At 39.3% G+C, this 20,151-nt stretch overlaps 1 protein-coding gene across 7 annotated transcripts in view; it reads right to left on the bottom strand.

Annotated features, from left to right (window-relative positions):
* Positions 1-20,151, bottom strand: part of ZFYVE9 (zinc finger FYVE-type containing 9) — a 210,229-nt gene that overhangs the window by 66,987 nt on the left and 123,091 nt on the right. For 5 of the 7 annotated variants that reach the window (XR_011390704.1, XM_051857769.2, XM_051857768.2 and 2 more), the window contains exons 5-8: positions 19,122-19,221; positions 16,222-16,398; positions 14,438-14,607; positions 6,863-6,983 (exon numbers count right to left, since the gene is read on the bottom strand). Coding sequence is in view for 6 of the 7 variants with exons in the window: in XM_051857769.2 (XP_051713729.1) it covers positions 6,863-6,983; positions 14,438-14,607; positions 16,222-16,398; positions 19,122-19,221 (568 nt within the window). In the remaining variant the exon portion in view is untranslated. The remainder of the gene's footprint in view (positions 1-6,862; positions 6,984-14,437; positions 14,608-16,221; positions 16,399-19,121; positions 19,222-20,151) is intronic. The other 2 variants (XM_070078506.1, XM_051857767.2) reach the window with 1 other exon arrangement.

Consider the following 20,151-nt stretch of genomic DNA (forward strand, 5'->3'; position numbering starts at 1 on the left):
GGCTAATCCTCCGCCTGTAGCACTGGCATCCCATATGGGTGCCGGTTCTAGTCCTGGTTGCTCCTCTTCCAGTCCAGCTCTCTGTTGTGGCCCAGGAGGGGAGTGGAGGATGGCCCAAGTGCTTGGGCCCCTGCACCTGCATGGGGAGACCAGAGGGAGGCTCCTAGCTTCGGATCGGCACAGCGCCATCCGTGGCGGCCATTTGGGGAGTGAACCAATGGAAGGAAGACCTTTCTTTCTGAATCTCTCTCACTCACTGTCTATAACTCTACCTGTCAAATAAATAAAAAAAAATATAGACTGGCTAAATGGATAGAAAAAACAAAAAAAAACCAATGATATGCTGCCTTGAAGAAACTCACTTCACTGGTAAATATGCACATAAACTGAAAGAAAGAGATGGGAAAAGATTCCATGAAAACAGAAACCAAAAGCAAGTCTGAGTAGCTATATTTATACAGATAAAATAGACATTAATGAAACACACACACACACAAATACAGAGACAAAGAAGGTCACTTTATAATGATAAAGAAGGGATCAACTTAACAAGAGAAATAACTATTGTAAATATATATGCTAGAATACCTGATTATATAAAACAAACATTACAGAACTAAAAAAGAGAGATGCTACTAAAATAATTAGGGACGTCAACAACCCACTTTTATCAATAGATAATCCAGACCCCCCCAAAAAATCAATGAAGAAACATCATAGTTAAATACAGATAGATCTAACAGCATTTACAGAACATTTCATCCAATAGCTGCAGAATACACCTCATCAGTACATGAGACATTCTCTAGGATACATTGTATACAAAACAAAGAACAAAAATCATCAAATTAAAAAAAACTTGAAATCATAACATGTATCTTTTCTCATCAAAATAGGATAAAACTAGAAATCAGAAGAACTTTAGAAATTGTCCAAATAGGGGCTGGCACTGTGGTGCAGTGGGTTAAGGCCCTGGCCTGCAGCACCAGCATCGCATATGTGCACCGGTTCTAGCCCCAGCTGCTCCATTGCTGATCCAGCTCCCTGCTAATGTGCCTGGGAAAGCAGTAGAATGTAGCCCAAGGGTTTCAGCCCCTGCACCCATGTGGGAGACGGGGGAGAAGCTCCTGGTTCCTGGCTTCAGACTGGTCCAGCTCCAGCTGTTGCGGCCATTTGGGGAGTGAACCAATGGAAAAAGACCTCTCTCTCTCTCTCTACCTGTCTCTACCTCTCTCTGTAAATCTGTCTTTCAAATAAATAAAATGGATCTTAAAAAACAGGAACTCGTACATGGAAATGAAAGAACATTCTTTTGAATCATGAGTCTGGAAACCAAAGGTGAAATTTCAAAATGTCTTGAAACAAATGAGAGCGAATACACAAATACATAGAGGTAAGTTTACAGAAGTGGCAACATTAAAAAATTTTAAAGATCTCAAAGAACCTAATCATGCAATTGAAGGTACTAGAAAAACAAAAACAAATCAAACCCCAAATTAGTAGGACAGACATAACACATATCAGAGTAGAAATGAATGAAATAGAGACTACTAAAAATACAAAGAGGCCAATGTTGTGGTACAGTAGATTAGGCTGTCAAATGCAATGCTGGTATCCCACATGGGTGCACGCTCAAGTCTCAGTTGCTCTATTTCCGATCCAGCTCCCTGCTAATGTACTTGGAAAGCAGTGGGAAATGGCCCAAGTACTTGGGGCCCTGCAACACACTCGGGAGACCCAGATGGGGTTCCTGGATCCTGGCTTAGGCCTGGCCCAGCCCCGGCTGTTCCAGCCACTGTAGAATGAACCAGCAGATGGAAGATCTCTCCTTCTCTCTGATACTCTGCTTTCAAATAAAATAAATAAATCTTTTTAAAAAACCCTATCAAATCAAATCCAACAGCCCATTAAAAAAAAAAAAAAGATGAGCTGAGATAAACTGGGAATTACCCTAGGGACACAAGAATGATTCAACATATGCAAAATAATCAACATAATTCAACAAAACTCAACATCCTTTCATGATAAAAATCCTTTATAAATTAGAAATAGAAGAAATGTGCCCCCAACACAATAAAGACTACATGTGACAAACCAATAACCTATATCATACTGAATCAGCAAAAGCTAAGCTGAAATCATATTCAAGACAAGGATGGCCACTTTCATCCCTTCTTAGCACTGGAATTATTAGCTGTAGAAATTAGACAAGGGGAAGAAATAAAAAGGCATAAAAACCTGTTAGAATTCTTAATCAAATTCTGTAAGGTTGCAGGCTATGAAATTAACAAATAAAAATCACTATGCCTTTAAACACAACAATAACAAAATTGCCAAGAAAGAAAGAAAGCATTGGCCCTCACAATAGCTACTATGTAGGATAGATGACCCAGAAGTAAATCTCACCAGGAAAACAATGATCTCTACAATGAAGATTACAGAACACTGACAAAAGAAGTTGAAGACAAAAAATAATATTGTTAAGATGTCCACAATAGGGGCCAGCAACATGGTGCAGCCAGTTAAGCCACATTGGCATCACATTTAAGCACCAGTTCAAGCCCTGGCTGCTCTACTTCAGATCCAGATCCCTGCTAATGTGCCTGGAAAAGCAGCAAGGACGGTCCAAGTCTTTGGACTCCTGCAACCATGTGGGAGACCTGGAAGAAGCTCTTGTCTCCTGGCTTTGGCCTGGCCCAGCCCTGATCATTGCGGCCACGTAGGGAGTGAACCAGCAGATGAAGACCTCTCTCTCTCTCTGTAACTTGCCTTTCAAATAAATAAAATAAATCCTAAAAAAATTTAAAAAGATGTCCACAATAACCAAGGTGATCTAGAGATTCAATGTAATTTGTACCAAAATACCAATAATCTTCAGAAAAACAAAAGAATACAATCACAGAATCCATTTGAAACCACAAAAGAGCTTTACTAGCCAAAGCAATCATAATGAAGTAGAACAAGGTTGGAGCCATTACAATATCTGATTTCAAAACATAATACACAAAGCTATTGTAAGCAAAACAGCATGGTATGGCCGGCGCCATGGCTCACTTGGCTAATCCTCCGCCTGTGGTGCATTACCCCGGGTTCTAGTCCCAGTTGCTCCTCTTCCAGTCCAGCTCTCTGCTGTGGCCCGGGAGGGCAGTGGAGGATGGCCCAAGTGTTGGGTCCCTGCACCCACATTGGAGACCGGGAGGAAGCACCTGGCTCCTGATCAGCACAGTGCCAGTTGTTGCGGCCATCTGGGGGGAGAACCAATGGAAGGAAGACCTTTCTCTCTGTCTGTGTCTATAACTCTCTATTTCTCTCCCTAACTCTGCCTGTAAAAAAAAAAGAAAAAAAAAAAAAAACCCAGCATGGTACTGGCATTAAAACAGCCACACAGGCCAATGAAACAGCAAACAGAATGCACTAACAAATCCACATATTAACATCTAACTGATTTTCAGTGAAGGCAGCAAGTATATATAAAGATTCTTCAAAAAGCTGGTGGGGGAAAAAAGCTGGTGAGAAATGGAATCAAAACCTAAATTCAGGGGCTGGCACTGTGGCATACTGGGTTAAGCCGCCGCCTGCAGTGCTGGCATCCCATACAAGCACCGGTTTGAAACCCGGCTGCTCTATTTCAGAGCCAGCTCTCTGCTATGGCCTGGGAAAGCAGCAGACTATGCCCCAAGTCCTTGAGCCCCTGCACCCATGTAGGAGACCTGGAAGAAGCTTCTGGCTCCTGGCTTCAGTTTGGTGCAGCTCTGGCCATGGCAGCCACCTGGGGAGTGAACCAGTGGATAGAAGACACCTCTCTCTCTTCCTCCCTCCTTCCCTCTTTCTGTTTCTGCCTCTCTGTAACTCTGCCTTTCAAATAAAAATAAACAAATCTTTTTAAAAAAAGTTTATTTTGGTGCAAAATGTTTTTAAAATCATAGCACATTCATATGTTGCAGAAAGGAAAGCCCTTTCAAAGAATGACGCTTATTCACAGGCATAAGAAATAAACTACATACCTATCTCTCACTACATATATATACATACACACACATGTGTGTGTGTGTGTGTGTGTGTGCGTGTGTAAACTCAAGATGGATCAAAGACTACATGTAAGATCCAAAACTTTAACATCACTACAGAAACCATAGGGGAAATGTTTTAGGTCATTGGTCTGAGCAAACATTTCTTGGACATGACCCCAAAAGAACAGGCAAGAAAAGCAAAAACCAACAAATAGTATTATATCAAACTAAAAAGCTTCTGCAAAGAAAAGGAAACAATTGATATAGTGAAGTGACAACCTACAGGATTAGCGAAAATATATGAAAACTATTCATTTGGCAAGCAATTAATTTCCAGAACATATAAAGAAGCAAACAATTCAACAGCAAAAAATAAAAAATATCCAATTAAAAATGGATGAATGGAACAGATATTTCTCCGAGGACAACATATAAATGGTCAACAAAAATATATGTTCAAACATCACTAATCATCAAGGAAATGCAAATTAAAACTACAATGAGGTTAAAATCTCATATTAGTTAGAAATGTTACTATAAAAAAGATAAAAACTAACAAATGCTAGTGAGGATGTGGAGAAAATGGAACCCTTATTACATGGCTAAAATGTAAATTACTACAGCCATTACTGAAAACAATATGGAGGTTCCTCAAAAAACTAGAAATAAAACTATAATATGACCCTGTAGTTCCACTATCAGGCACATACCCACATGAATTGAAATCAGTATGTTGAAAAGACATCTGCACTCACATTTTTTTTTTTTTTGGACAGGCAGAGTGGACAGTGAGAGAGAGAGACAGAGAGAAAGGTCTTCCTTTTCCGTTGGTTCACCCCCCAAGTGGCCGCCACGGCCGGCACACTGCACCGATCCGAAGCCAGGAGCCAGGTGCTTCCTCCCGGTCTCCCATGCGGGTGCAGGGCCCAAGCACTTGGGCCATCCTCCAGTGCCTTCCCGGGCCACCACAGAGAGCTGGACTAGAAGAGGAGCAACCGGGACAGAATCCGGCGCCCCACCAGGGACTAGAACCCAGGGTGCTGGCACCACAGGCGGAGGATTAGCCTAGTGAGCCGCCGTGCCGGCCACTCACATGTTTATTGCAGCACTACTCACAATAGCCAAGATATGGAACCAACCTCAATGTCCATCAATGGATGAATGGATAAAGAAAATGTGGTATGTAAGCATATATACAATGCAATACTATTCACACATAAAAAGAATGTAATTCTGTCATTTGCAGCAACATGGATAGAAATGGAGGACATTATGTTAAGTGAAGTCAGGCACAGAAAGATAAATGTCGATAGAGAAAAGATGGTTAATGGACACAAGAGTGAAATGGTTATTAGGAGGAATAACTTCTAATAGGATTCCTGTGGTTGATAACAATTGAGTATTTCAAATTTCCTAATACAAAGAAATGATTCATGTCTGAAGTAACAAATAACACCAGTTGCCCTATCTAGCAAATGCCACACTGAACCCCATATATATGTACAATTATTATGTCAATTTTTTAAAATTAAAGATAAAATTAAAAAAATAAGGATTTTTAAACAAAAGCAATGTATGATAATAAATATGTTTAAAAAGAGAACTGGCTGGTCCAGTGCTGTGGTGTAGCGGGTAAAGCCACTGCCTGTGACACAGGCATCCCATATGTGAACCTAGGAAAGTAGTGGAAAATGGCCTGAGTGCTTGGGCCCCTGCACCCATATGAGAGACCCGGAAGAAGCTCCTGGCCTCAGCCTGGTCCAATCCAAGCTGTTGCAACCATATGGGGAGTGAACCAGCAGACAAAAGATTTTCTCTGTCTCTCAATCTCTGTGTGTAACTCTGACTTTCAAAATAAATAAATAAATATTAAAAAAAAAAGCCCATTTCTTTAAAAAGAGATAGAGAGAGAGAGAGAGAACTGGCAACAGAATAGAAGATAAGGCCGGCGCCGCGGCTCACTAGGCTAATCCTCCGCCTAGCGGCGCCGGCACACCGGGTTCTAGTCCCGGTAGGGGCGCCGGATTCTGTCCCGGTTGCCCCTCTTCCAGGCCAGCCCTCTGCTGTGGCCAGGGAGTGCAGTGGAGGATGGCCCAGGTGCTTGGGCCCTACACCCCATGGGAGACCAGGAAAAGCACCTGGCTCCTGGCTCCTGCCATCGGATCAGCGCGGTGCGCCGGCCGCAGCGCGCCAACCGCGGCGGCCATTGGAGGGTGAACCAACGGCAAAGGAAGACCTTTCTCTCTGTCTCTCTCTCTCACTGTCCACTCTGCCTGTCAAAAAAAAAAAAAAAAAAGAAGATAAAAGAGAGAAACATTAAACTCAAGAAGACTATGTAAAAGATGAGGACAAAAGTGAGGAGAAAATTTTTATAAGTTGTCTCCTGAAAGTGAACTGACTGGATATATCAACAACAAACTTTCACATAAAGTTAAGTATTTCTTTGACAAAGAGTAATTTTATTTCTTAAAAGAATACCTAAAAATATTTTTAACAATAAAATTCTTATTTGAATCAAGGTTTCTTCACATTTACTATATATACCTTTCTGAATGTGTATCATTCTTCAAAATAAGACTAAATCAATGTACTAATGATATCAGCGTGGGCCACAAGCAACCTTTCAGAGTATTATAGGCTTTGAAACATACAGGTAAAACTGCTAATAAACATTTATATTATAATAATATATCCTTCCAAAGAAAGAAAATGACATTATAATATAAAATTCTAAAACTGTAACAGCAACAACTGTTTTCACAGCACTGGATATTTGCATATTTGTGGCTAGAGGAATGGTTATCACTTAAAATTCTCTCTCCTTCCCTTAATCATAAAGCAAATCCACATACCTCCTTTTACACCAGTGGAGATGAGAATGGGGGGAAGGCCATCTTCAGGAATAAGATTCATTGCACTTCCAACAGGACTTCCAACCTGAGTTATACTCCCAGAGAATAAAGAAATATCCGTCTATGAAAAGCAAATCAGTGAATATTATAGAGAGTTCCAGACTCTAACAGAATAAAGTATAAATGGGAATTTAAGTGAAAATATCAAAGTCATACTTTCTGAAAGCTAAAGATACTGCAATGTTCATAACAGCTTTCTTCAAAATAGCTAAATTTGGAAACAATCTAAATGTTCATTAACAAGAAAACAGAATAAAAGGTGGTATGCTCACAAAATGGAATACTATGCAGCAGTTAAAGAATCAATTTTTAATGTATGCAACAACATGGAAAGGTTCATAAATACTAGGTTGAGTTTAAGAAGTTAGGGACAAAACATACAAACTATGTTTCCATTTATATGAAATTCAAGAACAAGCAAAACAATCTGGTGATAAAAGAATAATGGTGGGGCTGGTGCTGCGGCATAGTGGGTAAAGCAGCCACCTGCAGTGCCAGCATCCCATAAGGGTACCAGTTCAAAAAAATAATAATGGCTAACTTGGGAAAGGAGAGAGGCAGGTAGGTATTGATAGAAAAAAGCATAAAGAACCTTCTGGAGTAACAGAAATGTGTTGTATCTTCACTTGGGTAGTGGTTTTACATACATATATATGTTCAGAAAGTATACATTAATAACTGCATAGTTATATGTAATATGATATATAAAATGCAGTATATGTAGAAGCTTCAAATTTTCAGGAAAATGGAATAAAATAGAATTAGAAGATATGTTTATTTTGCTACAAAATTAATCCATGCATAGTTTTCTTAATAGTACACATTTTTATATGATCCTTTGTATATATACATTCATTAGACTGCTTCCTAAAGATTAATGCTCTTAAGGACTTTGCTATATGCATGAGACCTGAAAATATATTATTTAACAATATGCCCATGTTGGGACAGGTGTTTGGTCTGGCAGTTAAGACCCAAGTTGGGACACCCACGTTTCAAATCAGGATCCCTAGCTTGAATCACTGCTCCAGACCTAATTCTAGCTTTCTGCTAATGCATACCCTGGGAAGCAGCTGGTAATGCCTTAATTAGTTGGGCCCCTGCCACCCATGTGGGGGATCTGGACTAAGTTCCCCACACCTGCTTTGGACTCTGGCCCAGGAGAGTTGTGGGCATTTGGTAAGTTAACTAGTGTATCTGTCTCTCAAATAAATTTAAAATATCTAAATATATATGTTCATGCCTTCTCATACTTTCTTCTATAATTTAGGAGTCTAAGATTTTAGTGATCCTTCACTAAAAACTTTTATTGTTGTCATCCTGGCATCACATATTTTACTGACAATTATTAGTTTATTTGAAGGCTTAATAAAAGAAATAATCTATTCCAACTTTCTATTTTACAATGCATAAGTCCATCTTTTTTTTTTTTTTTTAAGGCAGACTTATAGAGAGGCAGAAAGAGAGAGAGAGGTTTTCCATTAGCTGGTTCACTCCCTAGACGGCCAGGGCTGGAGCTATTCCGATCCAAAGCCAGGAGCCAGGAGCCTCTTCTGGGTCTCCCACGCCAGTGCAGGTACCCAAGGACTTGGGCCATCCTCTGTGGCTGGCCCCATAGTCTACCTTTTAAGAACAGAAGAAGTGGCAGGGGGGCTGGTGCTGGGTATAGCGCGTAAAGCCACCACCTGCATGGTCAGCATCCCATATGGATTCCAGTTCGGTACCAGCTGCTTCACTTCTGATTCAGTTCTCTGCTATGGCCTGGGAAAGAAGAAGATGGCCCAAGTGCTTAGGCCCCTGTGCCTGCATAGGAGAACCTGAAGAAGCTCCTGGCTTCGGATCAGCTCAGCTCTGGCCATTGTGGCTATTTGGGGAGCAAACAAGTGGATGGAAGACCTCTCTCTCTCTGCAATTCTGCCTTCCAAATAAATAAATAAATCTTAAATAAAAAAAAAGGCCAGTCACTTGGCCTTTACTTAAATATCTTCTATGAAAAGGAATTTACTTTTTTTTAACTGAACACCTATTAAGTGCTAGACACTCTACTAAGCCATAAAAGAGAAAAATGTATTCTGGTCTTGCTTTAAAAAGTTTGTTTTCCTGGGGCAAGGGTTGTGGTGCAGCAGGTAAAGCTGTCACGTGCAACACTGGCATCCCATATGAGCACGAGTGCAAGTCCTGGGTGCTCCACTTCTCACTGAGCACCCTGTTAATGTGCCTGGGAAAGCAGCAAAAGATGACCTAAATGCTTGGGTTTCTGCCACCCACGTATGAGACCCAGATATAATTCTAGGCTTCTGCCTTTGCCCTGGTGCAGATATGGCTATTGCAGCCATCCAGGGAGTGAATCATTGAGTGGGAAATCTCTCCCTCCCTCTCATTGTAACTCATCTTTCAAATAAATAAATCAATCTTTAAAAAGTTGTGTTTTCCCTCAATTTACCCAGTAAATATTAAAAGTGCTGAACACCGCAAGAGCATACAAATTTTTTTAACTTTTATTTAATGAATATAAATTTCCAAAGTACGATTTATGCATTACAATGGCTTCCCCCACATACCGTCCCTCCCACCCACTACCCTCCCCTTTCCCACTCCCTCTCCCCTTCCATTCACATCAAGATTCATTTTCGATTATCTTAATATACAGAAGATCAGCTTAGTATACATAGAGCATACAAATTTTAAAAATTTATTTAACTTAGTGCTTCTTATACTCAGCTGAACTTCATTTCTTTGTAACATTAATTTACCAGAGCTTCGCATTTGTTTCAAAATATTTATGTCTTGGGCCAGTGTTTTAGATGTAGGTCAAATTGCCACCCATTATGCCAGCATGCATATTGAGCCATAGTTTGAGCCCCAGCTGCTTAGCTTAAGATCCAGCTCCCTGTTAATGCACCTGGGAAAGCAGAGGATGATGGCCTAAGTATTTAGGCCCCTGCAAACCAAAATGAATTCAGAGCTCCTGGCTTCTTGTAGCTATTTGTGAAGTGAACTACCAGGTATAAGATCTCTTTCTCTCCACCCTCTAACCCTATCACTCTCAAATAAATAAAATCTGTAAACAAAAAAAATATATATGTCTTAAGAACATATCTATACAAGCTATGAGATACAGGAAATTTAAGAGAAAAAAGTCACCACATATAAGTCCCATAGTTATAAGTGATTTAGGCAAGAATCATCAAATAGTAAAATCATTGGCTCAAAGACAGGTGAGGAACAAGATACAGTCTCATGTGACCCCTCATATTACTGATTAATTGGAAAAAGGGAAGCATACTTTTACAGAGGAGAAACACAGCAGACATCAGTTTAATACATCAAACTGATTTTTAAGTGATTTGTTAAGAAATGACCATTCCTTCAGAAATATTATTATGCTTACAAAAAATACTGCATCTCAAAACACTTATTAGGGAAAAAGATAAAAACACAAATTGAGAATACCACACAAATGGTCCAAGTGCTTAAAAAATATTAATGATCAAAGAAACCTGACAGCTAAATTAAACTGTAATCCTTCATAGGATTCTGATTTCTGAAAACAAATTTTATTTAATTACAAATTTACACATTCATTCAAGCACATATATATATGTGAATGAAAGCAATGAATAACATTATTGGAATAATTAGAGAATTTTGAATATTGGTTATATATCAGGCAATGGCAGTATATATTTCTACCTCACGTGATAATTGCCATTGTATTAAAAAAAAAAAAAAACTTAAAAAAAAAGAAGGGCTGGTGGTGTAGCCTCTGCCCGCAGTGCCCGCTTCCCACATGGGCACCAGCAGTTCATGTTCCGCCTGCTCCTTTTCCAATTTAGCTCTCTGCTTACAGCCTGGTAAAGCACTGGAAGACGGCCCAAGTGCTTGGAACCCTGTACCCATGTGGCTTCCAGCTTCGGATTGGACCAGCTCCAGCCACTGAGGCCATTTGGGGTATGAAACAACAGATGGAAGACCTCTGTCTCTCCCTCTCTCTCTGTAACTCTGCCTCTCAAATAAATCAAGAAAGAAAGGGAGAGAGAGAAGAAAGAGGGAGGGAGAGAGAGGAGAGGGAGGGAGAGAGGGAAGGAGGGAAGTAAGGGAGGGAGGGAGAAAACATCTTGTTCTTAGGAGACAAAGCTCAAATATCAAGTGGTAAAGCATAACTAATCCTTAACTGATTTATAAAAATGGAGGTAGTCATAATGGCGCCAGCAGGTTTTTCCTTATCAGTGTGCCTCGTAGGAGTCCCAGGTCCTCCACTTCCAAGCCAGATTCCTGCTAATCCATCTGGAAAAGTAATAGATGATGGCTCAAGTGCTTGGGTCCCTGCCATCCACATGGGAGACCCAGATGGCATTCCAAGCTCCTAGCTTTGGCCTGGCCCAACCCTGGCTGTTGTGAACATTTCAGAAGTGAATCAGTAGATGGAACATTTCTCTGCTTTTCAAATAGATGAAAACAAACATTTTAAACACTTTAGGTTGGGGCCAGTGCTGTGGTAAAGTGGACTAAGCTTCTGCATGTGGCACCAGCATCCCATGTGAGCGCCAGTTTGAGTCCCAGCTGCTCCACTTTTGATCTAGCTCCCTCCTGATGTGCCTGGGAGGCCACCATAGGATGGTCCAAGTGCTTAGGTCCCTTCACCCATGTGGGAGACCTGGAGGAGGACCCTGGTTCCTGGCTTCAGATCAGCTCAGCTCCAGCCACTGCTGCCATTTGGGGGGTGAACCAGCAGATGGAAGACCTTTCTCTTTCTCTCTCTTTCTCTTTCTCTCTCTCCCTCCCTCCCTACCTCTCCGTGACTCTCTCAAGTAAATATATTTTTAAAAAATTTATATATAGTGTTAAAGTAAATGATGAATACAGCTGAAGAGTATATTACTGTATTACTATATTAGTGTTTACTGTATTACACCTCCAAATAAACAGATGAGGAAAAAAAAGAACCTTTCTTGTGGCTGGCATGGTGGCACACTGGGTTAAGCTGCAGCTTGCAGTGCTGGCATCCCATACAGGTGCTGGTTCTAGTCCCAGCTACTCCACTTCGGATCCTGCTAATGTGCCTGGGAAAGCAGCAGAAGATGACCCAAGTGCCTGGGCCCCTGTATCCAAGCAGGATACCCAGATGAAGCTCCTGACTTTGGCCTGGCCCAGCCTTGGCTACTGTGGACATTTGGGGAGTGAACCAGAGGATGGAAGATCTCTTTCTCTGTCTCTCCCTCTCTGTAACTCTGCCTTTCAAATAAATAAAATAAATCTTTAAAAAACAAAAAAGAGAGAAAGAAACTTTCTTGCAAAAGCCATTGTGAAAATACAAAGAATAAGACATAGTTCTGACTCCTGTCATCACTATAGTCATAGAAAAATCCCTAAAATACAAATTTCTGAAGACAGGTATGACCTGCTTTAATATTTCTTCTTCAAACAGCAAGCTCAGATTTTTACATCAATAAATCTATTTTTATCAACATGGAATTTCAATTACAACTAAATAAAAAATTACATGGGAGAAAAATATCTCAAATAATATTATTGCAGAGGACTTCAAAAAGTTCACAGAGAATGCATATTATGAAGAACTATGCATTGATCTTAAAATTTTTTCTACCAAAATAATATTTTAATTCCACTTTTTCCTTGGAAGTATCCTTGTATAAACAATCAGTAACTAAAAATTCTATGAAAAACTCTAGTTGTAAAAACTTTATCCAGAAGCCGGCATTGTAGCACAGCAGGTAAAGTCTCTGCCTGCAACACCAGCATTCCATATGGGCGCAGGTTCAAGTTTCGGCTGCTCCACTTATCCAGCTTCATGCTAATGTGCCTGGGAAAGCAACAGAAGATGCCCCAACTCCCTGGGCCCCTGCACCCATGTGGGGAGACTGGAAAGAAGTTCCTGGCTCCTGACTTCGGTCTGACACAGCCCTGGGCTGCTGTGGCCATTTGGGGAGTGAACCAGTGGACAGAAGATCTTTCTCTTTCTGCCTCTCCCTAACTCTTTCAAATAAATAAAATCAATCTTAAAAAACAAAAAACAAGCAAACAAACAAACAAAAAAAACCATTTCTTTCAACCTTAATGTAAGCTGTGGGTTTGAGCTGATTATGATGTATCAAAATCGATTCAGCAACTGCAAAACTGCATTACTCTAGTAGGAGACTTGATAATGGGAGAAGCTATGCATGTGTAGGCAGAAGGGGTACTTTCCTCTCTATTTTGCTATGAACCTAAAATGTCTCAAAAAATAACAAACTTCACGGAAACATTTATTCTCCGATTTTGTTTTAAAAGTGAACTTATAAACTTAATTAGAATTAATGGCCTAACATAACCTTGACCTCCAAATTCAAGGAGACAAGCAGTGAAAGAAAAGCACCCACTTCGTAAAAGGATTTTGTGTGTATACTTTCAAATTGCGATTATGGGTGGCTCTGCCTCTTCACTGACTCTAAAAAAAAAAAAAAAAAAAAAAAAAAAAGTAGTTATTTGTCCCCTGTTAAAACTTAGGCCCCAAGGAAAGAGGATCCCCTTAACTACAAAATGGTGACTGGTATTTCCATAGAAACATGGTAGGGGTTGGCACTGTGGTGCAGTGGGTTGATGTCCTGGCCTGAAGCACTGGCATCCCATATGGATGCCGGTTCAAGACCCAGCTGCTCTACTTCTGATCCAGCTCTCTGCTGGGGCCTGGGAGAGCAGTGGAAGACTGCCCAAGTCCTTGGGCCTCTGCACCTGTGTGGGAGACCCAGAGGAGGCTCCTGGCTTCGGATTAGTGCATCTCTGGCCATTGTGGCCAATTGGGGAGTGAATCATTGGATGGAAGACCTGTCTCTCTGCCTCTCCTCTCTTTCTGTGTAATTCTGACTTTCAAATAAATAAATAAATCTTTTCTTTTTTAAAAAAGAAACATGGTAAAAATGACAGCATACTATGTGTAGTTCCCTTAGATAAATTATCTGGGCCTTTCATCAATTAAACCAGTGGTTGTCAGTATCTCTGCAGGCTTGGAATCCCTTTCTAAAATCTAAAATGGAAGTATAATAGCTAAAACAGAAAAGAACTAGAGAGGCTCAGGTTGAAGAGAAGGAACAGAGGGGCACTCGGCCATCTTCATATTGCCCCACCTTTCCTCACTGTGGTACTCTAAGAGGTCACCAAAGAATCTGGGGAACATGATTTAAAACCAGTTTATCAGGAGGTCAGGATGTCCTATAGCCCAGCCTCTTGCTACAGAAACAGTCTGAGCTCGTCTAAGAACAGCATCCATGAGAATCTTTCTCCTAGAAAACTTCTAAATACACAGCAAACAAGAACAGCTGATTTTGCCACATGTTTCTTACTGCTACACACACACACATATGCACACAAAGACAGGTGCACCAATGTACTAAAACTGATCAAAACCCACAGGGTTCCACAAGAGTCACTCAACTTAGTGAAAGGAAAGACAGAGGCAGGCAACACAACACTGAATAAAGCAAGTATCACTGCTAATTGCTGTTTTGTTTTTCTTACCTCTGGTGGTAGAGGACTGGTAGTTACTGGCTTGACTGGGTCATGTGACACAGCCAGGGTTCCTGCAGAGGAAGTTCCATTCATTGTTAATTTGGCTGCATCAGCAACTTCTCCATTGGGCAAGATCCCATCAGCAAACCAAACTCTCCTTTGCTCTCTGGGCTGAGCCACTTGAGGGGCCAGAAAAATAAAATAGGCATCAATGTGACAGTGATAGGGTTTCTAAGGTGAATGAAGAGAAGGTCACCAACTCCAGATGTACAAAGAAATCACTATTTAGCATCTTAAAACTAGAAATTAGAACTATAACTACATAAAAATGGTTATAATAAAAAACACAATTTAAATATGTTCTTTACATCTATGACTCAGATGCAAATATTTAAAACATGTTGCTTTAAGATACTATTAGGAGTTCTTAAACACATCTATAATTAGGTCATATGATCTGTCCTGTAAGTACCCAGGAAATAAATCATAGCAGGCAAAAAAAAAATAGCCCTAGAAATCCACATATCCTAACAGTATGAAGTTTCCACAGAAACTAAACATCTGGAAAAGTAATATGGTACTTACTGTTAAAGGGCAAAAGATGCCCTGAAGAATGTTGAAGAATTATAAATTAATAAAGGAAGAGCTGGCACAGATACATTAAGAACCTGGGAAGTAAACTGACCAGATCTTTGGCAAAAGTATAACTGAAGAAGTGAAAGACTGATCCGGCAGTGCAAAAGCAGTTTTCATTTTAGTAAAAGGACTAGGAAAAAGCTGGAAAACTGAGTCTGATGAAATGTTTTCTTTAAATCCAATTTTGAAAATCAATTCAAACAGTCAAAACAGAGACTGGGGAAGAACAACAAAAATGATAAATGAAGTAAAGAGAATAAAGATTTTAAGAGAGCAAGCCTGAACTCCCAAAACTACAAGGAGTATGACCAAGGGATGATCTGAAAAGATTGGGAAATGGGAAGAGTATGATAATGTCAATAAAAGTCTTCGATCTTTAAAAGGGGAAAAGGGCCATTTAGCAAGGGGTAGGGGATATTACTAGATGAAAAGATACATAGTTAACTAAGGAAGATTGAGTTTTAATTATCAAGAAAACTTTGTGATAAGATCATTTTAAGGAAATATATAATTGTCATTTTTACTATACATAATCTCCTAAATGTATAAAGTACCTTTCATCTGACAATATCATAAATGTTAAGTTATATAGTAAGCCAAAGTAAGTTTACGCCATCATTTTCTACCTGTCATACTATATATCAGAATTAAAGTTCTGGACTTAAAGGTCTATATCCCAATACAATATTTTCATATTTTTACAATGGATGGATTAAAAATGAAAAGAGAAAATGGCAATGCATATTCCAAAAAGCAAAACTACAGCAGGCTGGTCAGAAGGAAGAACTCTAGTTTCCATCGCTTACTAGACCTCTACAAAGAACATTAGGGTAAGCATGAGGCTAGGATTTTACAGGGTGACTTCAAATCCTGCACCTCTTTTCAAGTACAAGCAGTATAAATGCTCCATTCTTAAACTGGAGAGGAGATTGGCATATTTTCCAGAGGTGCCTCCAAAGTATCAGGCTAACACAGTATTAGTTTTTACTTGCCCAGAAATAGTATTGACACATTTCTCACCTTGTTTTTTCACTTTAACAACCACCCAAAGGGCCTTATCTGCAGTGTTTAAAAGACTTGTGCTGCAAAGTCACATCAGCACCTTTTCAGAGGAACTTGGTGAGGAAAAAGAGAGAGAATAGCACATGATCCCCTACCTTCTGCTCCAGGGTGCTTTAATACTCCCACAGGTACCATCACAGTGGGAGGTGGAGAGCTCAGGGCTCCTGAGGCCTGAGCTTGCTGCAAGGGAGGGATAGTAGAACAGTATTCAGCAGGATTGTTAGGGTTAGGGCTCTGGCTTGAGGCACTCATCATGTTCTCCCAGGCTTGAGCTAAAGCAAATACAGACACAATCAATGTGAATGGATTGCAAAATATGGACATCAAGACCTCCACAATATTGGATAAATAAAGTAGCTCCTGCTCATTAACACTCACAATATTTCTCTCTTCCAGCTAGTGAAGGTATTAAGGATAGGTGATTGTGTTCAATAAAGGAGACCACTTAGCTAAGTAAACTACTTGCAGCAAATAAGAATTACATGATATTAAAAAATAATGAAAAGAATTATATGATCTTCTGATACAGACTGATACTAGATCAATCTGAGTTAAAGACTAGGACCCTGGCTTCTTTAAAGGAGATCACACATTCCCTCAAGAGGGAGTAAAACAACATCAAACTTTAAGGATTTCCAATGCGATAGCACTTAGGCATTTCTGGGTTTAATAGTTAATGCATTTTATAAAGTTCTATCAAAAGTCAAAATCAGGAGCTAAAACTCCTGATTGTATAACTACATTGTATGATTCTTAGTTTCATTTCTAGCCTAGGTTCTTTTTAATTGAGATAAAAGCTCATTTTAAAAATTCTAAAGCCTACAGCTCAGGAGAACACATCTCTACATTTCCGTGAATTCTGCTTTACCTATCAATAACAACCATTTCGCATCTTCGGTGTGTCTCAAAAGCACAGGACCTATTCGAACATGAAAATGCGCCAATTCCATATAAATGTGATCACAGACAAGTAAGAATTCTGTGTAATTTTACTAACACTGAGATATCAGGCATTGTCTTTAAAAGAAAATGGGATGGAACAAGCATTTAGCCTTGAGTTAAGATACCACCATCCCATATTGGAACGCTTGGGTTTGATTCCTGGCTCTGACTCTTGACTCTAGCTTTCTGCCAATGCAGACTCCGGGAGGCAGCCCTGAAAGCTCAAGTGACTGGGTTCTTGCCACTCACATGGGAGACGTGGATTGAGTTTCCAGCTCCTGGCTTCAGCCCTGGCCCACTCCCAGTCACTGATGGCATTTGGGAAAACAGTGGATGGGAGATCATTCTGTCTTGCTCTCTCTTCTCCATCTCTGTATCTATCTGTATCTCTGTCTCCCTCTCTTTGCCTCTTAAATAAATAAATAGGATGAAAATGCTATAAATATGATATCAAATTTTATTTTCAAAGTTCAGGTAATACCACATGCCCAGAATAGAAAACACCCAATTTTTAAGCATTTTTAAAAATATCATTCAATATAAAAGAATGATCTATAAGATTCTGAATATTTATTGCCTCCAAACTGCAAGACAGGACTATTTACAAAAGCTATGCTCCTTTGAAAGCACTAGCAGGAAGAGGGGAGGAAGAGAAAAGGAAAAGAGATAGGGAACACATCAAATTAAATATTCAGAAAAAGATCAGGCTAAGCCATGCAAGAGGAAAGGACGCTGGAAAAACCAGGAAAAGTAGATCACCTTAGGATCCCCTGTTAAGGGCCTCCTTAGCTTAATAAAAAGCAAATATTCCATATGAATCCTCTACCATTTCCTTCATCTTTAGCTATGCCAACTTAAAATAAATAGCTATCCAGTTGGAAGATCTTATCAAATAAAAGAGGTGTTAAGTATTGTAATTAAGTAACATGCTCTCCTCTGTGGATATGCTTCAAAAAATGAAAGTAGTAGAATAAAAACCATCAATTGACAAATCAAGTGAGATAACTATCATCAAAACAGTGACCCTTAAGAGTAGAGAGAATGAGTCATATTTGATCAAAATTATAAGAATTCAGAAATGGGAGGAAATTAGGTGGATCATAGGAGATTAGAACAGACCAGATTAACTGACATGCAATAGGTTAATAAGGCAGCAACAGGAAAACATCACTATGAGCAATGCAGACAGACAAGGCAGGAGGGATCTCAGAGCAGTAAGTTCCATCCTCTGGGAGGCACACTATCCAGGCACAAGCAGCAGTGGTGTCCAAATTCAACACTTTATGTCTACTAGTAACTGTTCTGTGTACAAAGACACATTCAAGGAGAAAACACTATAGCTTGAACAATTTTATTGTATCTCTTTAGAAGAATACTCCAGGTATTTTTGTTTTTCCTTTTTTAACTAAAATGCCCTCGGATTTGTTTCTAGCTCCTCAAAACATGAACAGTAAGTAAGATTTATTTACCTTCCCTCTGGCTATATTCTTTTTCCACATAACAACTAGATTGAAAACCATCATCCCCATAATAAATCTAAGCAGGAAAGTAGGATTAAAGAGATAATTGAGAAAAATGCAACTCTACTTGATCCTAAATCTAAAATACATATTTTAACAAGATGAATGAAACAAGGTTTATTAAGAATATACTCTAAATTATTAAGGTATTTCCTAGAAAGAGCTTCTCTTGAGAAGAAAATCTCAGCCCATTTGCAACATATCTTGTCATCCAGGTCAATAGCTCCCAAACCCCACCCAGTTCAGATCATTTCATAGGAATGCTAATAGCTACATAACATCAGATTCCCAAAGAACTTCTATTCTACCTCCAAAAACTTATCTGGCTTTAGTATTCATTCATTAAATTAGGAACAAGAATTTTGAAATGCTAATATACTTTCAAAACATGAAAACTTAACTCAATATTTTTAAAGTTACAACTTTTGAGAAAGTGAGTAATTTGTAGAGAAATGCATTGAGGAAAAACTTTTTTTCATAGGGATTCTATCGTTCAGTCTCCACTGTGAAATCAGCCTCTTTTCAATACTCACCATTCATCAGCACTGAATGGCAAATTACACACACTCTAGCTTCCTTTCTGTCCATGTATAACAGTTTACATTTCAGGCTACAGCAGGAAGCACAGAAAACCTATGGAGAAAAAGAGCATACTAAATTTATTTAGGATCACAATGTAAAATGGAATAAACCAATACTGAGCAATGCTGATTGACAGTGAACCTTATTACACTCAAATAATAAAAACTTCAAAAGAATTCAGGAGGCTATGCAATTCAAAAGCAAGAGTGAGATTTACAACTGTATCAACAATAAAGAAACTGAAAATGTTGGCTGAAAATAAAAACCACAGGTAGGGTCACATAGAAAATCTACAGCACAGAAACACAATTCAACCTTAGTAACTCCTAGGGAAATCTGTATGTACAGTATCACATGACACAGAGTTTTACAGATAGCTCCATCTGCTAATCTCCCTAATATGGAGAAAGAAAAAGATATCCAAGTACAGGAATCACATAAAACCCCTAACAGACATGACCAGCAAAGACCTCTGGGAGTGAACCATTGGATGGAAGACTTCTCTTTCTCTCTCTCTTTTTTTTTTTTTTAGATTTATTTATTTGTAAGTCACAGTTATACAGACAGAGAGAGAGAGGCAGAGAGAGAGAGTCTCTGTAACAACTATGGCTTTCAAATAAATAAATAAATCTTTTTTTTAAAAAGATAAAGAATGGCTGAATGGATTAAAAAATAAAACTCATCTATTTATTGCCTACAAGAAACACATCTCACCATCAAAGCTGCACACAGACTGAAAGTGAAGGGTGGAAAAAAAATATTCCACGCTAACAGAAACCAAAAAAGAGCTGGGGTAGCCATTCTATTATCAGACAAAATAGACTTTAACACAAAAACTGTTAAAAGAGACAAAGACAGGCACTATGTAATGATTAAGGGAATAATTTAACAGGAAGATGTCACTATTGTAAATGTATATGCATCTAATTACGGGACACCTGGGAGGAGGGCTCCAAGATGGCAGAATAGGGAGGGAGCTCA

This window comes from Oryctolagus cuniculus, chromosome 7 (assembly GCF_964237555.1).
Source record: "Oryctolagus cuniculus chromosome 7, mOryCun1.1, whole genome shotgun sequence".
Lineage (NCBI taxonomy): Eukaryota > Metazoa > Chordata > Mammalia > Lagomorpha > Leporidae > Oryctolagus > Oryctolagus cuniculus.